The sequence below is a fragment of the Hippocampus zosterae genome, chromosome 7 (assembly GCF_025434085.1).
Source record: "Hippocampus zosterae strain Florida chromosome 7, ASM2543408v3, whole genome shotgun sequence".
Classification (NCBI taxonomy): domain Eukaryota; kingdom Metazoa; phylum Chordata; class Actinopteri; order Syngnathiformes; family Syngnathidae; genus Hippocampus; species Hippocampus zosterae.
The window spans coordinates 1,401,762-1,421,274 of NC_067457.1; the positions used below are offsets into that span (position 1 = coordinate 1,401,762).

Genomic DNA, 19,513 nt, shown 5'->3' on the forward strand with positions numbered 1-19,513 from the left:
TGGTCAAAGCTGCCCTAGAAAACACACACACACACATGAGTTTGGAATTTTCTATTCGCAAGAATTAACTTTGCGTTCGCATGCAAAGATTGCGAGATACCTAAAAAAAAAAAATGCGAGGGAACTTTTTAATGTGCTTTCATTTTTATCTTTCAGGTAAATGAAAGCAACATAAAGAGAGCGTTTTCAATCCCGGGCGAGTTCAATCGCATTCTACTTTGAAATTGACTTGAAATATAAAGATCATCAAATTAGTTCTCGAGTTTAAGCATAAATAAGCGAAATGCGACTGACACGTACGATCGTCTCTCAAACAGCCGCGCGAGAGAAGCTACGGTAGCCAACCTGACCCAAAAGTATCTCAAAGCGCATTTTATAAAAGCAAAGAAAAAAAATCACTGCGTTATCTTGCATTTTTTGTGAGGTCACGCAAAGTTATTATTTTTGTTACATGTCACTCTAAGAGTTCCGTAAAAATGTCATGTGCAGCGTGCGATTACATCTTTAAGCGCACATGCGCCTACTAGCCTTCTCCTCGTCAGAGATAAGAGAGCGCGAGCCTCCCTCTTCCTCCGCAGCTCGTCCTTCAAATAGAATTTTTGCGGCCAAACGCGCCCGAGAGCCCAACTGCAAGTGCCGAGGGGATGGAGAAGCTCAAAGCGATGCTGCTTTTACTACACACGGCACTTTCTCTCGCAGGTGAGGTCCTTAATCGCAAGACATTCCTTTGATACGATGACAATCAAATGGCCGGAATTGATGTGAGGGAGACCATGGTGTGAAGTCTGCAAAGAATTCAGGAAAATGATGCGTTTCTTTGATGTGTTGAAGGAAAATGAGCGTACTTTTTACCCCCTCTTAATTTTTTTTTTAGTTCAACAGTTGAACCAGGACTTGGATGGACTATTACCACTTTTAACTGTACAGTGATCCCTCGCTATTTCGCGGTGCGTTTATCACGGCTTCAGTGCATTGCGGATTTTAAAAAAAAAATTTTCATGAAAAAAAAAAAAATTAATTCATATACATGGAGTACAGTACATGTCGCTCTATGTGACTCGCTGTTGTTTCGCAGCTTCTCACACTTAAATTTTTTTTAAATATGTTAATTGGTAGCTACTTCGCAGATTTTTATTTATCGCGGGTGGTTTTGGCCCCCCATGAACCGCGATAAACGAGGGATTACTGTACTTCTACTTCAGAGCAGAGTATTTGTGCCACCCCTGACAAGTTTGTGTGATTTTTAGACACGAGGGAGAGTTTTCAGTGCGACAACGATTACATGCTCACCATCAGTTGCTCCCTCAACCTCACATCAGGCCGCGGGACCCCCCACTGGTTGACTTTCGCCAAACTATACACGAGGTAAGTGTCCCTCCGCCGCAACTTAATTTGCGAGTGCAAACGCCGACTAAAGGCGCTGATCTTCATTTCTCCGCAGCGAAAGATACAATTGCAATTTGTCAAACGTGGGCGGAGACCGACACTCGTGTTTCATCGCGGTGAAGAAGCCTTGCGACTTTATGGATTTCGACGCGTTCGAGATCTCGCTGTGCGGGGGAAAAAAAGATGTAGGGCAGTGGTGCCAGCTGATGGATGAACGATACAAGCCAAAGGATCATAGTAGGGGGCAGTCGTCATAAGCCGCCCCCCCCTCCCCCAAATCATCCACACAGTATATTCAGCTAGATACATAAAATGCACTTTTGACACATTTTCAGTTGAAAATGTTTCCTGCATCCCTCAAATATATCTAAACCCATAACCGAGGACTCCTCTGCTTCCCCAGTTAAACCGCATGCACCGTGCTGCCTGGCGGTCAGCCACAACTCCAGTCAGCACCGCTTCACGTGGAAAAACACCTACGAGAAATGTCGATACGTCACCCTGAAGGACAACCTGGATTATCAGATCCGTTTCTCCAATCGACAGGACAAAAACAGCGTAAGGAGGCCGCTTTCAAACAGGTCGAAGGTGACCAAAATGAGATCGTCAAGATCTTTCCTCTCTCTCCCAGACCAGAGTCCACTACACAGACGGTATGGACTATTCTGTGAATGACGGCGACCTCGAGACGGACACGGAGTACAGTACCAAAGTGAGGTCTAAGCCCAGCGCGACTCACTTTCACGGCCAATGGAGTGACTGGTCGCAAGAGGTCCACTGGAGGACCGTACCAGCCAACGGTGAGGTCAAAGCTCTGGCGTGCTCAAAACAAACGTTCGACAACAAATGCTGCCACGAGTAGCGACGGTCATCGTCATTGTCGGCGGCTCAAAAGTTTTGGAACGACTTAAAAACGGCCAATAAAATAATCTGTCGGATCAGAGAAGCTACTACCTGCGATACTGTTTGGTTACACTGCAGCTCTGCTTACCTATTGGCTTTGACGTGATTTTTAATGCACAGGGTTGACCCAATGACATCACGAACCTTTTCCAGTGTTGTGGGAACTTCTCATTGTTGCTCTTCTCAGATTCCGGAGTCGATGGTTTCTTTTCGATACACGGCATAAGCGTCTTCTTGGCCTCAGCTGTGACGGCCACACTCGTCCTGTTTTTATGCTGCGCTTTGCTAAAAAAGTAAGGCGCTCCTCCATTTGCAAACATTCCAAACAAGTGCACATTTCATTGGTCAGGATTTGCTCACGTGCAGGTGGAGGCAAAGTGCGTTCGTTCCCACTCCGGCGCCATACTTCCAGAGCCTCTACACCAATTGTCACGGGGATTTTAAAGTAAGTCCGTGTCAGGCGTGTGAACCCTTCAAAATAGTTGTCCGTTGCTTCTGCTGAAAAGCTAACAAAATGTTACCGGGCTGTTTTCACCCGTCTTCCTTTAGCCTAGACGAGACAAAGCGGAGGGAATTATGAACAGTTCAAAAGGCCAGTCAGTGTCAACACAAAATGTTCAGCTTTCTGCTCAGAAGCAAAAATATCAACAAGGGTCGTCTCCACCCGCCACCCCACACACACATTTTTTTTTTTTAAATCTCCACTGTATACCTTAGTATCGGTCCAGATTGTGACGACTTTTGCCAATGTAATCACAGAGCTGGATGGACACGCAAGCAAACGTGACCTTCACAGTCAAGCCAGAGGACACGCTCCGAGTCGACGGCCTTGTGGAGGAGCGTCCAACACAGGTTGACGAGATGGTGTATGAAAACCTCAAAAGCCATCCAGCAAGTTTGCCGCCGGATGAGGGCAAGGCGGCATGCAGGCCCGGCCGCGTTCCTCTCATCCAAGGGCAACCTGGCCGCTCCTGCCCCGAATACTGCACAATCAGCGACTTGCAGCAATGTGCGCAAGTCACGGGAAATGTTACGAAGTCTGAGATCAAGCACACCGGAAAGTCAGTGAATGATTACTGTAATGACACCGAAGCGAGAATGATGCTTTCCGGACATTAATTTGTAATTTCGGGAGGTGCGATGTCCTTTGGTGAATGTGTCGAGATGATTACAATGGGTTGAGGAAAAAGATATCAAGTTTCATTTTAAATACCATTGAATGTATTCCTGTTTACGGCACACAGCTTAGCACGACCGTTTTTTTAAAAGTCAATAAAATATCATACTCACCGGAGATTATGACTTAAATCCATTCATGTGTGCTCACCGCAAAGTTAGCCGCAAGTAGTAACTTTTGCTCCACCTGCCAATCGGAAGACAGAAAAATGCCTGGATGAAATCCAAACCAACCACATCAATGGCAGCAGCCCAAGCAAACGGCAAAAGTGGAGAGAATACCGCTGTTAAGGAATACAAATTCATGGGGGAAAAAAAATTCAGATTGAGCTCAGCAGCGCCCTGCTGCACGCGACGAAGCCAAGAAACCTTTTGTAGAAAGTTTTATTTACGGCAACACATACATGAACAAAGCACCGTTTCACCTTAAAGTCTGATACAATGGTATGCCTACCTGCCTCGGTCGTTCGCAGCCTTTTTACTGCTCCAAAGAACCAAACACTCGGAATTAACAAAAAAGACAGCCAAGGCAGTAGATTCTATCATATGTTACAGCATGCTGAATAGAAAAACCCAGGAAAGAATTAGACTATCTAGAGACACTAAGTGAAATACAACAGTATAAAAGTGCCATTCACCAGACAGCAGTTGAAATACTGACAAAATGAAATAAGCAGACATGTACATTAAATGTGTGGAAAAGAAGAGAGAGGGAGGGCGAGATAGCGAGGAAAAAAAAATTCACAAAACAAAAAAAAAAAACGTTCTTCCATGGACACGGATGACGGCCAGCTTGCATGGACTCGATGAAACTGGACTGGAGTCGCATCCCTTGCACCACATAAGACAAAGTTTTAAAATAAACGACCAGGGTGCTGAAGCACTGATCCCCCTCTCAGCGTGACCCCCCGAACGGCCATTTAGAGCAAAACGAACGGCGCCAAAACAAAAAAACAAAAACAAAAAAAAGACAGGTCATAAGGGGTGGGTGTGGATGGCACAGAATGTGGAGTTTAAATAGAAGTCTTTAAGCAAGTCCCGATGTGAGGGGAGCACATTCATTGTGACTGAGCGGGGAGGTGATTCCTTCTGCCACAGCAAGACGATCCGTCCTTGCTTTTACGAGGGAGAGAACTTTTTGGCTTGTGATCGCACTCTCTTTTCGTACTCTACTCTGTTTTGGCTGGAAAAGAGGAGGGAGGGGGGGGAAAAAAAAGACAACATCAGGATGGTGAAAAGCCATTTTGTCGCAAAGTACAGCAGCAGAGACTCTCCAGACGTTGCTTTTCATTAGCCACAGCTACATCGGGAGTCGCCAACTCTGACCCCCTCTCCCCCGCAAATAGCATCGTCACAGACTCTCCATCTTTCCAACGGGTATTTGTCATGAGAATCCAACGCGAGTGGAGTGCGGAAAAATTAAGTGACTGCTCATCTCTTCATCTTTCGGAGCAACGTGCGACTTTGTTGCCTTCGACAGACCGAAAGACAGCGCCTATCTTACCAGTAGATTGTGTAAGCCTCTGCTTGGGCCGGATCCTGGATATTGGGCTCATTTAGAAGTTCCTGAATACCTAATAGGATCTGCGGGAGAAATGACCGAAATGAGACCAAATGAAACATCCTTTGGGGTGGGGGGTTGGGGGATTTCGGCATAGTTTTCCCCACGTCACTCGATGAATCACATAAGTCCAAACGGGTGGCAGTTTACGCAGTGCAAACCTGTTTTATTGTAATGGCCGGTCTCCAATCCTTGTCCTCCTCTAGGATAGAAAGGCAAACTGTGCCCGATGGATACACATTGGGGTGAAAGAGAGGAGGTTCAAATTTACCTGAACACACAAACAAGAAAAAGCCATCGGTATGACATCAGAGTGGGACCAAAAAAAAAAAAAAAACACACACACACACACACACACACACAATAGAGCAGGCCTTTAGCATCTGGACAAGCTCGACTCATGTGAGGCAGTTGCCAGCTTCCAAGGCAATTTGACCACCGAGTCCGAGTCTCTGACTCGTAACAAAGTAAACAGATGAGGAAAGGAGAGTTGAAACTCACATTTTGGAGGTGATGAAGGATAGTCATCCTTGAACAACATGCGCAGTTTGAAAAGGCCGCCCTCCCACGGGGTCTGGTGACACGCAATTATGTGATCAGCTTTGCAAATACGCAATGTCCAAGCAAACGTTCGGCTTTGAAGTTAAAGTGAGGGACGAGCAGTATCCACAAACTCTGGACAGTCGAACTAATTTCAAATGAATTTTGTTGAATTAGAATGATAACGGAACATTACCCCCTTTTTGCCAGGGATCGCGCACTCCCAGTTCATGAGGTTCATGGTGCCGTCCGGGTTTTTGGTTGGTACAGCAACAAATCCCTGAAGAGATATTCAAGAAAATCGAACTTAACGGCAATGAAATCAAGTGTACAGTAAAGAAATAAGTATAAAGAAGGCTGTATAAGAATGTATTTTAAACAAACTAAAGTGTATTTAACTTTGAGGTACGAATGTGCTTTATGACCGTTTTGAAACATTTATTACAGTCCGCCCCCCCCATATGGGCTCCGTGACACAACTGTAATTTCAAGTTCGTCATGAAGGAGGTGCTCGGAGAACTCTGTATTTTTGTAGATGTTGCTTGGGGTCGAACATTTGAGGTCCACTAATATGGCAATTTTAAATATGTTTGTTTTTTTTTGGGTGGGAGCATTTTTTCACAAATATCTGCTATTAGTGAGGTTTCACTGTAGACTTACAAAAGGATGATCCTTCCGCCATGCTTTGCGTTCCTGGGCAAGCCGGCTCAATGCGATGCCAGACATGATTTATGGAGTCCTGCAATGAAGAGGAAGAATTGATATCCAAACTAAAACATGGACCAGGGGTGCCAAACTCATGTTTGTCCCGGGCCGCAATGTAGTTGCGGTTTCCCTCAGAGGGCCATTATGACTGAAAACCCATCGAATAATGTAGGACTGCTTCATATTATTGCACATAGAGCGCAATTTGATGGATAAATACTGTAGTGTTGAAAACAAACATTTGCTTCCGCGCCCCACATCATATAACGCGGCAGTCTGGAGAAGACTAAAACATAAAAACATGCACACTTTCTCGTGCAGTTATTTTTCTGAGCCATAATGGGTTTAAAAAAACATCCACACTGAACAAATTAAGCTCTGATAGTCACTTCTGACTCAATTAGCCCGGTGGCACAGCTCAATCTTCTGGTTAAGGTCATGGCTGGACAAGCTCTTTCATTGTGGGGCAATCACTCTTAACCAGCGTGCCTAACACTGACAGATCGTCAGGTATACCGAGGGAAGTTTGTGCAACTTCACTTAACTGGTCTGAAAATTGACTAAATTACAGTGAAAAGAATTTACTTCAAATAACCTGCATATTTGACCACCTTTCAATGCCAGCGGTATATTGCGACATCTCCAGGAGTAAAACGCGCATTGACACGTTTTTTTTTCCTCCAAAAAAGGTTTAAGATAAAAGGCTGCATTTCTGGCAAACGCTTGCGGAACCGTTTAGGGACGAGCCAAGTCGTTCAAAAACACGAACATAGCAAGTATCCTCTATGCCACTTGGCTACTGAGCTGCTTCATTTATGGGGTCCATTGGTTGGTGAACCGGCATAAAAACAGACTTTTGTGGCTCGAAAGTGACAGTTTGGACCCGTTAGTCTTTCGATGTAAGAGGCTAACAGTTAGCCCCCATCTTGGTTAGCATGTTCATCATTTCCGAGCTTTAAACTCTAACTTGTGAGATTTCTTCCCTCGCAATCTAAATGGACCGAATCTAATGTGGCTCTTAGATGTTTTGACTTGTCATTTTTGCGTCAGACGGGAGTCAAAAGTGCTGAAGCAAAGTGATTAGCCAGCTAGCGGGTTAGCTCACGAGGCTAACTCATGTGCGCCAGAATCAAGAGGCGCAGTTAGCGACTGTCACGGCCTGATGCAGCACAAAAATGGCGCAAATGCACTTGATTCGAACACATTCCACCAACAAGGAGCAGAACCCCAGAATAACTCGTAGCCCCTCGGTAGTACCCGGCGAGGGATTCGATATGCCGTCAAAAGAAAGCAAGCGAGAACCTTTCGGATTAGGACAAAGAAGATCGGCGCCGGGACGCACATTACATTAGTGCCATTATCAAACTAGCGAAAATGGCGCAAAAGGAAGCGGGTAAAAAGCTTTGTAGACGACAAAACTCTCGCTTTCCGTCACGGTGGTGCGCTCCTACCTTTCAATATGGTTGCTTTGGCTCGGGGGACAAATCTATGGCAATTAAACGTGTTCAAATCGCGTTAAACCTGGTAAAGTTTCCCTCCTGAAAAAAAAACACCCGCTCCGACTCAAGCCAGACTCAGAGAGGGTCGAATGGAATTTCATCCGTTGCGTACTTCCCCCTTCGCTTAATAGAAACGTGTCATTTTTGGGATGTTTTAGTTGCAGGGATTTTTTTATACGTCAGTGATTCTCGCACTAATAACTATTGAATTGCATATTTGTTTCCATCGAGTTAAGCAGTTTCTTTTGACAAACCATGAACATTTCAATCGTTCGTTATCAACTTTAACAGGTGCGAATTCCCCCACATGCGTAACATATCTGAACCATCGTGGAAATATCTGGGAAATGTACGCGGGGACTTTTTTTTTGTTGAATTTGATGTTTGTTTTACCATGATACATGCATCCACTTTCCACGAGCAAGTAGGTACACTTGACCATTTCTATCTTGTCTTTTGTAAAATCTTTGATTAGGGTGGGCGATTTTTATGCTTGGCACATTAAAACAATGTATGACCATTTTTACAAGGCGGACAAATACCTTGGCGTTGTACGACATCATTTTATGCTTTATAAAAAAAATATTCATGTAAACAAACGAGTCAAGTATATTTCTACACTGGCAATATTTACGGCAGCTATGCTACAGGCATCGCGGTTTAAAAGTAACGACAGAAGGGGTCGCTATTTGTGTTATACACTAAGACTATAATTCAAAGTGTTCACAAGCAGCAGTTAAGCAGTGAACAATTCTTAAAACGTTTCACGCTGTTAACTCTGAAGTTTAAACATAAAAGAGAATTGCACAGTTTATTCAAAACAACAGAGCCTTTAGAATGCCCCTCCCAGCTCAATGCATTATGTTTTATAATGCAAAACCCCGTTGACAGGCTAACAGTAGCATTCAATTGTTGGCATAACTCTTTTAGCAACGGATATTTAAACACAGCAAACAGTGGAGCAACGCAGATAGTATTCATACCTGTACTCACGTCTCTATAAATTATTTATTACCCCCTGTGCAAAAGAGAACAAATATTGGAGCTGACCAAATATCAAGATAATGGTGACTCACTCGAGTGATCATTATACTGCTCCCCTGGTGGTCATGCACACTTTTTAATTAGGTTTAAGATACTGTAACACATTTGAAACTACTCAAATTTTAAATAAAACCACACAGACATGAATGACAACTTTTTTTATTGGCTTCACCTTTCTCAAGACCACAATAGATTTATCCCCTTTATCTAATTCATAGTTTATACACATTGCATAAGATCATATAGAAGTGATGTACTTAGTGATATGAAAACAATCATCGACGTAACTGTCAGATCGTATGTGGAGGGTGGGGGGTGGGGAGTTGACATTGCATTCTTTCACAAACATAACATGTTATCTTGAATCATGCATCTCGGTGGTTTGTGGCTTATGACTTTAAATGCAAAAACAAACAGGGCACTTAAGAGTAGTAGGCTACAGCTTTGACATGATTTCCCATCAAACATAATTATTATATTACACATGCCACAAGATGGCGATGGTCCCCAAGAATCATCCTGAGGCGTCGGAAGGCCTCCTCAGAACACCTTCACTGAGATTACACAACCACACAGGAAAATTAGAAAATCTCACTGCAAAGGTACGCTCCCACCTAAAAATAAAAACACTGTTCAAAACCCATAGAGGTAAATTTCATCAATGCCAACAGGAGGGCGGCAATCAAGATTGTCTGCAACGCTCGAGTGGGCAGATGGCAGGGATGGCGCTACTCTGGTGTTCTGGGGGCCCTATAAACCTATCAGAAACCCGTGTAACCCCACTTTAGCCTCTCCAGCATTCCATTTGATAGTCTAAAATATATTTATAATTTTTTTTTTCAAGCCCAGAGGAGAGGGGAAAAAAAAATCCTGGAGCCCTGGCGGATGGAGTGTCACAACATCAGTCAGCATCTTTGTGTGGTCACTTCACGCGGAGTGCTTGTTACCACAGGTGCGGTCTCACACACCTTTGACATGCATCAGGGAGCGCAACACAGAACACACGTTGGAAGGTTTTAGAATACTCGAGCAAATGTAAACACGGCCTAGCACTTGGATATTCTGCAATATCCAGTCTACTCCGAGAGACCCCCTTTGCTAATTTTTTTTTTTACTTAAAAAGCCCTTGTGTGAGGGGAAATGTGTATCTATATATATTTAAAAAAAACATGCATCCATACTTAGAAAACAGTTTTAGTCAAGTGTTTGTGTGAATACATGGAAGTGTTGTTAACGAGTCCATATGTACAAAGTGTGCCGGCAATAATAAAAAGTTTGCTCTTCCCTGACACTAAAGATCAATGTGTGCAATTCACGTAAGACATTAGATTTTGGTCATTTGGGGAGAGGAAAACAAGGCAACACCAAATGATTAATTGTGAGTGAAATATTTCAACCTATCAAAACTGCACATCAAACCCAAAAATAAGCATTTAAAAAAAAAGTTGTGAAATTTCAGCATATACAAATAACATTACAGGCTGTTCGCAATGTGCACAGTGTCGTTTTTTTCCCCTCCAACTGTAGTGCATGTAATGCTGTGTATTAACTACACATTTCAAAAATGTTGAGTAGAATCTATCGCACGGCAGGAGAAGAAGAAAAAAATCATGTAACAGTCAACTTCAAAGCCAAGTTTGGCTTTGTTATTAATAAAACATGTAGAGGCATGTTCTCAGTGAAGACACCTTGTTCAATCTCAAATCTCTTCAATCCTGTACAAACTATGCAAAAACGGAAGGTCTTTTCTTGTTGGAAAAAAAAAAAGGATCCAGAATAACAACTTCCATTTGAAGTCATGTTTTTCTATACAGTGTACAAAACGTGCATTATTTTTTTTCTTTAAAATAGTTAAATATCAATATTGTTTTTTTAAAAATTATTTACACTAAAACTAAATTCTCTGGATATGAACAGAGATTTTGTTCATTGTCCTCCAAAAAAAAAAAAATTCCAGTCCACAATCCTCCTACGACCCCCACCCCCCAAATACTTCTTCTAGGCCCTGATATAAAAAAGAGATGCTCCCTCAAACAAAAACAATAGAACCAAAAAGTCAATCTGGCAGAAAAAAGAAAAAGGATGTTCCTGACACTGGACAACACAAATGTTAAAACAGAACTACATCATATGAAGCAGTTCACTTCCAACGTATGAACATGATGTCTCCAATTCAATGACTTAAAACCGTATATATATATTTTTTTTTTAAATGAGCTGCAGCAATCTTGACTCTAAAATGTCCTATCTAAGTGCAGAGAAAAGGTTCGGAACTATTCTTACCACGTGCATCTGCCAAGTGAAGAGGCCTTGTTGGAAGACAGTGCATGGCGCTACACAATGATACAGTAGGTACCATGACCACTAACGGCGGTGAAGCTGCCTTTAAAAATAAAAATTAAAAAAAATTAACATCAAAAAGTGATTTGACTTCAGGTCGTTGTCTTTTTCTTAAAAGAAATGCTAATTCCCTTCTTGCCATCTCCAAACAATGGGACGCTTTTGAAACACAAAGAGCGTCCGGATCCCTTGCAAGATCAAGTTGGAGGATATCATTAAGTCAAGATCGATGGATAGATGACCCTGAGAGAAATCACTGGCCGATATGATGACAGCCATTTTTTTTTTCAATTAGTTAAAAAAAAGGGGGGGAAGAAGAGCGAGGAAGAAAAAAAAAGAGAGAGACCTGCCTCAAGTTGATAAGTTCCAGTTCAAATGTACAGGCACCAATTGTCAGTAAGCAGTCATATTTACATCAAAAACAACCCCTCCCCTAAAAAAAAAAAAACAAAGATGGAGGGAAACAGAAAATAAATGCACAACCCCCCTCCTCCCCTTTCTCTCCCCTCCCCGCTTGAATCTCCTCTTGTGCCAAATAGTTTTCCACGAGAATGATATGTTTGCATCATAACACCTGGAACTCCTAATACTCAGTCGTCCTCACATACGGGAACCCCTTTCCTGAAGAATCTGTCACAGCAAAAAAAAAAAAAAAAAAAAAGGGGAGACGTTATTTCGGTGACAAAAAAAAACAACAACACCAAATTTTTCTTCATTTATAGTGGGACTAGCAGACATGTAGTCAGTAAGCCTGATGGAGAGGTAAAGCATGAACTACGGAAGGTTCCTGGAGAATTTTGCTGCTCTCTTCTCTCTCCCCCCCCCCCCCCCCCCCCCCCCCAGTTGAGTGACACGGGTTCTAACAAGCAAATGCAGTTCAGGTAGCTCCTGAAAAGCACGTCCGAAACCTCTCGGGACAGGAGCAGAGCGTCACAGAGGAGATAAGGGAAAAGGTGAAAGACTAGGTCGGAAGGGGGCGGGGGCTGGACTAGGGCCAGCTGAGCGCTCACCGGTGGGTCCTAAGTGCTCAACCCTAATCGGAATCATTCATTTCATAATCCGTGTCTTCATCGTCGCTCTGAGCAACATGCGGCAGGCACAGAAGACAAGAGAGACACGTTTTTAGAAACAATGGAATTGAATGGGAGCCTTGGGGGCGGGGGGGGGGGGGTTGTCACCAAAGGTGCAAAACATAACATCATGCAAGTGAAAAAGCAGAAAGACAGGCTTATCCTTTTGACACCGCACATGCGAAACACGTTCCGCTCCTCGACATGGCGCAAAGGACGTACGGTGACCCCCAACGCGTTGTTTTTTTTTTTTTTTTGCCGACATTTCGCCCACGCGCAGACGGGACGGACGGGAGCGCAACGTTACCTTGGCCTTCTCGCTGGGCTCGCTGTTTGTCCCGTAGGATTGATTGTGCAACTCCTTGGAGACAACACACAGGAACTCGGCTTGGTCTTCGTTGCCGTAGTTGTAAGAGGAGCCGATGCTGACGAGCTAGCGAGACATGACAACAAAGATGAGCAGTTAGAAAAAAAAAAAAAGAAAAAAAGAAAAAGATATGCAACAGAATAATCCATTGGGACCGTTTGCGAGATTCTCGGGCGCAACAGTTCCTCAAATCCACGTTACTCTTCAAATGACAAGAAATTCACTTACTTAGAGGTGCAATCATTTATCGGCAACTAATGGATGGCCAAATGATTCATTGTTATGCTTTGATCACCAATGATTCATTTAGGGACCTGACTTAGCTTAAAATTGACCAAACGGTCGACCGCAGGAAGTAAACATGCCACTTCACAAGTCAGTGGGGAATGTGAACGGGTCAGCACGAGCTTGTTGTGGTGGGGAAAAAAAAAAAAATCAGGTGAAGAAACTGAGGTGGGGGTCTCTTTCAGCGACTCACAAAGGCAAGCTTCAAAGTATCGCAACTTCAACTCCTTCTGATCTCACGAGGCCTACAAGTGATCACTCAAGGTCAGAATCGTTTCTTAGATATCTTGCAAACTGTATCTTTGCGAGAAATAAAAGAGGGACAGATAAAATGTCGAGCGCCGAATGGACAAAGCCTGTACACCTTGAAAGAATTAGGTGGGGGGGGGGGGAGAGACCATCCGGCCTCATTTTGACTGCACAGCGAGACTCGACTGGCTAGCTGTAAACATTCTGTCCCTTGTGTACATGTTCAAACAGGCTGTGGCATTACACACTATTGCTAGAGTCACGTTGCTATCCGGACGGGGGGGGGGGGGGGGGGGGTGCAAAACCAGAAAAGAAGAACCCCAATCGCAACAAGCACAGGATCAAACACAAACCTGAACTCAACTCAATGTCCCCAAACTGTAATCATCGTGACGATAGGATAAAAGGTTCAAATAAAATACTGCACAATCAATCTGGGTCCTATTACGCAACCATCCGATGGGATACGAAGTGGAACGGGCATCCGGGCATCACATCGACGGTCGGAGTCGCTAACGTTACGACAAGCCGGAGCGGCGGATGACCAGCTCGTAAAAAAAGGTGAGTGTGCTACAACTTAAAGGAGCGGGTCCACTCAAAGAAGGAACCGACATCCAAAGTGGTGTGCGGATTTGGGACAGACGCTGGCCAATAAGGGTGACAAGGGGGCGTGGGGGGGCGGGACCATGCAGTGACCAGCCCGTGGAGAGAAACACGCGGGACACACCTCGCCGCTGTTGTTTGGCAAAGCAGACTCCTCTCCCTTCACCTCCCTTGACACAATGAGTAGAAACTCCGACCGCTGGGCCCGCCCGTAACCTATACTGACAAGCTGCAACAACCAATCAGAGCACAGGACGGGAGGCCCGGATGACGTGCGCGGACAATCAGGGAGAAGGTATTCGCTGTTTTGTTTTTTTTGGGGGGGATGGGGGGGCACGCCTCGCTGTCACATCCCAACATGGAGCATCGGACAAGGTGAGCATCGCGGGGGGTGGGCAGAGCACACGAAAAGAGGACTGCGGATGTTCCCCCGTCCCGAGAAGACGCCTTCGTTACCTGTTCAAACTTCCAGCCGTCCGACATGGTCGACACCATCTGGGTCAGTTCCTCCTCCTGGCACTGAAGCACTCGGTACACGTGCTTCACTGGCACCTGAAAGCAAAAAAAAAGGTTCAAGGCCGAGTTGAAAGAAGACGAAAAGGCAAAAGAGCCGCGACATGCCTGCGATGTCTTGCAGTCGCGTTCCCTGATCTTGTCCTTGATGAGCTTTATTAATGATGTGATGTTGTAAAATTCGGCTTCTTCCAGGACGCCTGCAACGGCATTTTTTAAAAGTCACTCTTGAGCTGCCATCGGCATTTACGCACCGACACATTTGTTGAAAAACAAAAACCAGAGGCGGGCAGGCGGCGATGCGTCTTACTGACCTTCCTCTGCCAAGTCCCTGTTGAGCACCAGCTTGCCGTGCCGCAAGTAGTTGAGCACCGGCCCAAAGTAAGTCGGGTCTCTGTCGATGAGATAGGCACCGGTTTCGTCCTGAAAAGGAAGAGCAGGAATACCAGCGCCGCCATTATTCCCTCCACTTTCACAAGCATCCTCATGCGACTCAAAACAAAATTTGCTGAGGTCACCTCCGGACGGCTTTCGTAATCTCTCGAGCTTTGGAACACCACTCGACTATTCCCACAGGATTTGGATTTGACCCGGATTGCTTGACAAGCGCAGGGCATTCCCCTGAGTTCAGCCAGTCCTGCGATTAGGCTGGTTGGGGGGGGGGGACTGAATGAAAACTCTAATGGCAGGTTGACCTTCTTTCCAGAGTCAAAAATATTCCAGCAGAGCCCAACGGACTTCTATTCTGGCTCCGTGCTCACTTTGGCCATTTGGGATCTCTCGTCGTCGCTTTAGTTGGAGCCGACCCGCACGTCTGTTTGTCGATTGCAATTTTTTTTCCCCTCCGTACGGGTGCTGCGCAGAAGCCGCTGTTGCGTGCGGTCACTGGAAACCTCTCGGCACACGACAAGCGGCTACTCCGGGGTGCCGTCAGTGGGTCCCCGCAGTTTCGGGGGGGCTCGGAAGCAGACGTGGCGACACCGGCACGGCTTTTGAGCTAAAACCAGATTATTATGAAAACGTATCAACACCCAAGGAGGAGAATTAGGTCAGTTTAGTGCAGGTTAGCAAGGTTACGTGGTGGAGTTTTGCAATTGGGCCTCTGGGGGGGGGCGGGGGCGCACCCCATGGCACACATGCGGCAGCGGGCCACGCGGATCTGGAGATTCACATGTCGCCGTGTCACGTTGCGCACACAATTAACACTATTAAAAGGAAGCCCTTTACACGCCGCCGCCGCGGGAACAGACAGAAATAACGCCTCGACGCTATTTGCGGGAGAAGAGAAAACGGCACCAGGAGCAAGCGTTTAAAGACGTTGCAGCCGAGTCACATGACTGCAGTTACTTAGTGGGGGGGGGGGGGGGGCAGAATCCCCCCACACACCCCCTGGAGTAGACGCGGTAATGGCATCGTCAAATAGGCCTCCATCCTTTAAATAATACAGGCATGGCAACGAGGCGGCTTTAGAAGAAACGCTCTCAGACTTTGCAAAATATTCAAAGAGCACTTTGAGCGCAAGGCTGCCGAGGCCCATTTTCACAGGCGCCAGGTTACAAACTCTGCAGTCACGATGACCTGGGGGAAAAAAAATGGCATTCCCGTTTTGTATCTCTTCTTGATACAAAGTTAGTTTGACCGCCATGCAGACTGCAGGCTTCTTCCCGCAGTTTGCATGAGAAGCCAACCATCGCTCGCGAGTCAATACGCGTTACAAGAAACATTTTCTTTGTGCCCGCGGCTAGAAAGCAAATGGCGGGGAGACTCCGTTTCGGAAATGCACAAAGCGCCGTCAACGCCGGGGGGGGGGGAGCATGACTGTATTTACACTCAGCTTTATTGCTTGCCCATTTCCTGCCTTTGTGTCATAATACCGCCATGAATATTTACGCCGCCGCCGCCCGCGCAACCAGAATTCAGCATTCGAAGCAGCCGCGTTCCTCAGATGAGGTCGGCGGTAAATGAAGAGGGTTCAGAAAAGCACCAAGCTTTTGTGACGGGCCTCCCTGAAAATTTCACGTCGCTCTCAAGAGCAAGAACGCCGAGGTCTGAAAAGGAGTCGGCCCAAAAAGATTGGCGACGTGCACACACAAAAATGCTGACAACAAAATGGCCCAGATGTGACAGCGAGTCATTTGATGACTCTTGGAATCAAACGGCAGACTTTGAAAGAAGTGAGCGCCGACGGTTCTGACCTGGCACGTGATATAGCACTTTCTCCCCGGGGTCCAAGCCCGCGTGCAAAAGCGACTCCAGTCAACAACATGAATAATGCAGTTTTAAGAGTACAGCGGAAGCGTGTCAGCATGCATGAGTGAGAAATGAAGCGCTCCTCTCCTTAGCTGAAACACAAACACAATGCCGCTTTTACTTGAGATTGCGGGAGGCCGGATCCAATCTGTCACGCGGCTCCACTTCCACGGCACAGCGCTTTGTAAAAAAATACTCGCCAGCAACAACAATAAAGTCCCAGTGTGGTCAAAATAAATAGAAAGTCACTTTCTACCACCTGGAAAGATGGATGCTTATTTCTTGTAGCATATTACTTACAATTTTCTTGACATTGCTACAGTCCACGCGCAGTTTGGTGGCGCATATGGCTACGGACTAACGTTAGCCGCTGGTTGACCGGCGAAAAAAAAAAAAAAGAAAGCGTGTCATTGCTTGCTGAGAACAAATACTTGTGCAACGACAAAACCGGACTGCATGACTATCTCGCTGAAGGCAAACTTTTCAATCAGGCTCTTGTGTCTTGTGCCTAAATTTGTAGCTTGCGCACACGTGCATTTCCCAACCAATCTCCGTGTTTAATTTGACGTTTATATTTTAAGAAAAAAAAGCCGCAAAAGATCGAGCATCCGCCGATAACCGGCGCTCTCCGAAATAAAGCGGCACTCACGTGAGCGGGACGGTAATGGCTCGAGGCTCCTCCGTCACGCACTTAAGGCACGAAATTGACGTGAGCCGCTCACTGAAGGATAAACGGACCAAAAAGCAAGCCGATTATTGAGAGATTAAAATATTGGCATTAAAATGCAAGATGAGTCGCGGCCTCCGTTGGGCGCAAAGTAGGGCGGATTTATAAAAGTCGATGAACACAAACCATCAGAGAGGTGTTGAAGCAGCAGCAAGGTCTACAAAAGTGTGTCGCGCGGTGTATGTGGACACTAAGTCATTGTGTTTGACGGTTGCTCGGCGGGCTTGAGAGCCCACAGGCGGCTTGCTGTTCAAAACCGGCAGATGCACAAACATACTCCCCCCCCCCCCCCCCCTCCTCCTTGTGGAGCATGTGGAGGCCATTCAGGGGGAGAGGAGTGACTTCATCCCCAGCAGCACCTCACCCCACTTGGCAACGACTTCTTACTCATGCTGGGCGCCTTGCCACCCTGGCTGCTTGCTGTGGGGCCAATGGGGCACCCCTTACAGCGGGGCTGACGTATGGCCCGCAGGACACACAAGGCTGCTCTGTTCTTTAATCCATCCCAACAAGCATGAAAAGTCCTGTAAAAAATGTCGTATGGAGTCGTGGTTTTTTTTCCCCCTCCCTTAAAATGAGTTTAACTCTTGAAAAGTATAGAAAACAGCACACGTGACTTAGTTAACCTATCACCTGATAACCTAGTTGGCAAAGAATGCAGTACACCCCCAAAAAAAGCATAACATGAAATCATTTCAAGTGTGTGGCTATTTGTGGATGACTTGCAGTCTCCAAAAAGTTCCAGGACCGGTGTCACAACAATAAAAGATCATTTTAAATCCAAACTACAACCATTTTCCATCAAAGTGGAGTCTAACATGCTTTTGACAGCTTTCTCACCCACATTCAGAGCACACTTGAGGGATTCTTCCTGGATCGTCGTCGTCGTCAGGGGCCACCATGATGCTGTCCATTTCTTTGAAATGGGTTCCTTTGTGGACCTATTTCATCTTGGTCAAATGAATTGAATAATAATTTGGAAGGGGGGAAAAACTCACACTGAGCTAATTCGACTGAATTATTTGTGGCCTGACACAATTGGATGCTCAGGCAACAACTCTCACCTTTTTTTTCACACGCAGAATTAACAAAAGATGCAAAGACTCTTACTATTGGATCTTTTTGTGACACCAGTCCTGCAACTTTTCTGACACCCTTCGAAAGTTGAAGAGAGAATACGAGAGGACGAAATTCGAATAAACGTCAAGCCAAAATCAGACGGCACGCTTAAGACGAACCATATGAAAGAGTGCACAACGGTGGTAAGAATCTCCCTATCGTTTTACGGAAATAATTTGCTATTTTGGTTGAGAAAATGTTCCAATTGGGTCGAGGGGGGCAATGCAATGCAACGGCCTCGACGGGACAAAGTTTGCAGTTCGACATGATCACAATATACAAATGAAATGAAAAGGCTTTTCAAACGACACGGGTTGGGCGACATTTGAAGATGACACTCAGAACCTACATAAAATTAACTTATATATGTTAAAATAGACGCCAATAGAATATACAACATCATGTGGGGGAGTGTTGGAATCTAGCCTGTGAGCTAATGCAAGCTAGCTGGAGAAGGGGGGGGGGGGGGTACGTTACGATGGTTATTTGAAATAATATATAATCGAGTTAAACTATGAGATTGGCTACGTCAAAAACGTCTTTGTTCAAGATCTGCATTTTTTTTCATCGAAAAGTAAAAACCCACACAGCCAAGTGCTACTTAGCTTAGCATTTACCTTGTCGGAATCGAGCTCCGGGTCCGCTTGGCTCAGCCTGTAAAGAAACGATTTGGGATCTCGACACAAGGTCTGTCTGGTTGTTAAAAAATAGGTCCCGCCGACGTTCAGCCGAATCCACTTAGACGAGCCCGCGCCGGGCGGGGGGCTTCTCTCCGCCGAACAATGACTCAAACACCGGCGGTGAACGGAGCCGCTGCTTTCCGAGTTGTTCTCCGCCATCCCTCGCCCTCTCGTCGTCTCAGCAGCCCTCGCCCTCGCCTTCGCTGTTTTTGCCCAGAGGCTGACGGGAAATCTCACGAGCTGCCTGCAGCCGCTTGGCTCGCTTCCTCACGTCACGCCAAGTCCCGGCCACTCCCACCACTCACCCCACGCCCGTCTCCCTCACGCCACCCCACGCTCACACCCGAATGCACGCATGCCGCATGCATGATTGTTGCACGCGAGACGCTTTGAGACTGAATATCGAATTAACGCCCTGCCACGGCGTCACACACAATTGCATGAAACCAAGAGTTGCCCGTAGTCGTAATTTGCACAAGACCAAAAACATAACAAC

The 19,513-nt window shown here is 45.7% G+C and overlaps 3 protein-coding genes and 1 long non-coding RNA gene across 7 annotated transcripts; 1 reads left to right on the forward strand and 3 right to left on the reverse strand.

Moving 5' to 3' along the window:
* The first annotated feature begins 535 nt into the window (after window positions 1–535).
* On the forward strand, window positions 536–3,583 carry LOC127604378 (interleukin-21 receptor). Of its 3 annotated transcripts, none has more exons than XM_052071373.1 (8): window positions 536–699; window positions 1,248–1,365; window positions 1,442–1,623; window positions 1,790–1,944; window positions 2,018–2,186; window positions 2,477–2,582; window positions 2,656–2,734; window positions 3,049–3,583. In XM_052071373.1, exons 1-8 carry the CDS (start codon window positions 645–647, stop codon window positions 3,406–3,408), a joined length of 1,224 nt encoding a protein of 407 aa, XP_051927333.1. In that variant the 5' UTR covers window positions 536–644; the 3' UTR covers window positions 3,409–3,583. The 3 variants fall into 3 exon arrangements, 2 of the variants coding, with proteins under 2 accessions (XP_051927333.1, XP_051927334.1); XM_052071374.1 differs by having other exon boundaries at window positions 3,018–3,288; XR_007963302.1 differs by lacking the exon at window positions 3,049–3,583 and having other exon boundaries at window positions 2,410–2,582; window positions 2,656–2,699.
* A 252-nt stretch (window positions 3,584–3,835) lies between these two features.
* Window positions 3,836–7,892, reverse strand: ube2ib (ubiquitin-conjugating enzyme E2Ib). Its single transcript, XM_052071395.1, has 7 exons — window positions 7,723–7,892; window positions 6,227–6,305; window positions 5,763–5,846; window positions 5,528–5,600; window positions 5,188–5,297; window positions 4,970–5,049; window positions 3,836–4,648 (listed from the first exon to the last, which is right to left on the reverse strand). Exons 2-7 carry the CDS (start codon window positions 6,290–6,292, stop codon window positions 4,585–4,587), a joined length of 477 nt encoding a protein of 158 aa, XP_051927355.1. The 5' UTR covers window positions 6,293–6,305; window positions 7,723–7,892; the 3' UTR covers window positions 3,836–4,584.
* A 1,065-nt stretch (window positions 7,893–8,957) lies between these two features.
* kctd5b (potassium channel tetramerization domain containing 5b) lies at window positions 8,958–19,308 on the reverse strand. Of its 2 annotated transcripts, XM_052071389.1 has the most exons (6): window positions 18,955–19,304; window positions 14,556–14,664; window positions 14,350–14,441; window positions 14,185–14,280; window positions 12,532–12,657; window positions 8,958–11,784 (listed from the first exon to the last, which is right to left on the reverse strand). In XM_052071389.1, the coding sequence occupies exons 1-6, from the start codon at window positions 19,174–19,176 to the stop codon at window positions 11,755–11,757; spliced, it is 675 nt and encodes a 224-aa protein (XP_051927349.1). In that variant the 5' UTR covers window positions 19,177–19,304; the 3' UTR covers window positions 8,958–11,754. The 2 variants fall into 2 exon arrangements, with proteins under 2 accessions (XP_051927349.1, XP_051927348.1); XM_052071388.1 differs by having other exon boundaries at window positions 14,185–14,441; window positions 18,955–19,308.
* On the reverse strand, window positions 14,672–18,929 carry LOC127604399 (uncharacterized). Its single transcript, XR_007963305.1, has 3 exons — window positions 17,345–18,929; window positions 17,141–17,212; window positions 14,672–16,583 (listed from the first exon to the last, which is right to left on the reverse strand). It is a non-coding gene; the product is annotated as an uncharacterized LOC127604399 (long non-coding RNA).
* Window positions 19,309–19,513: the final 205 nt, after the last annotated feature.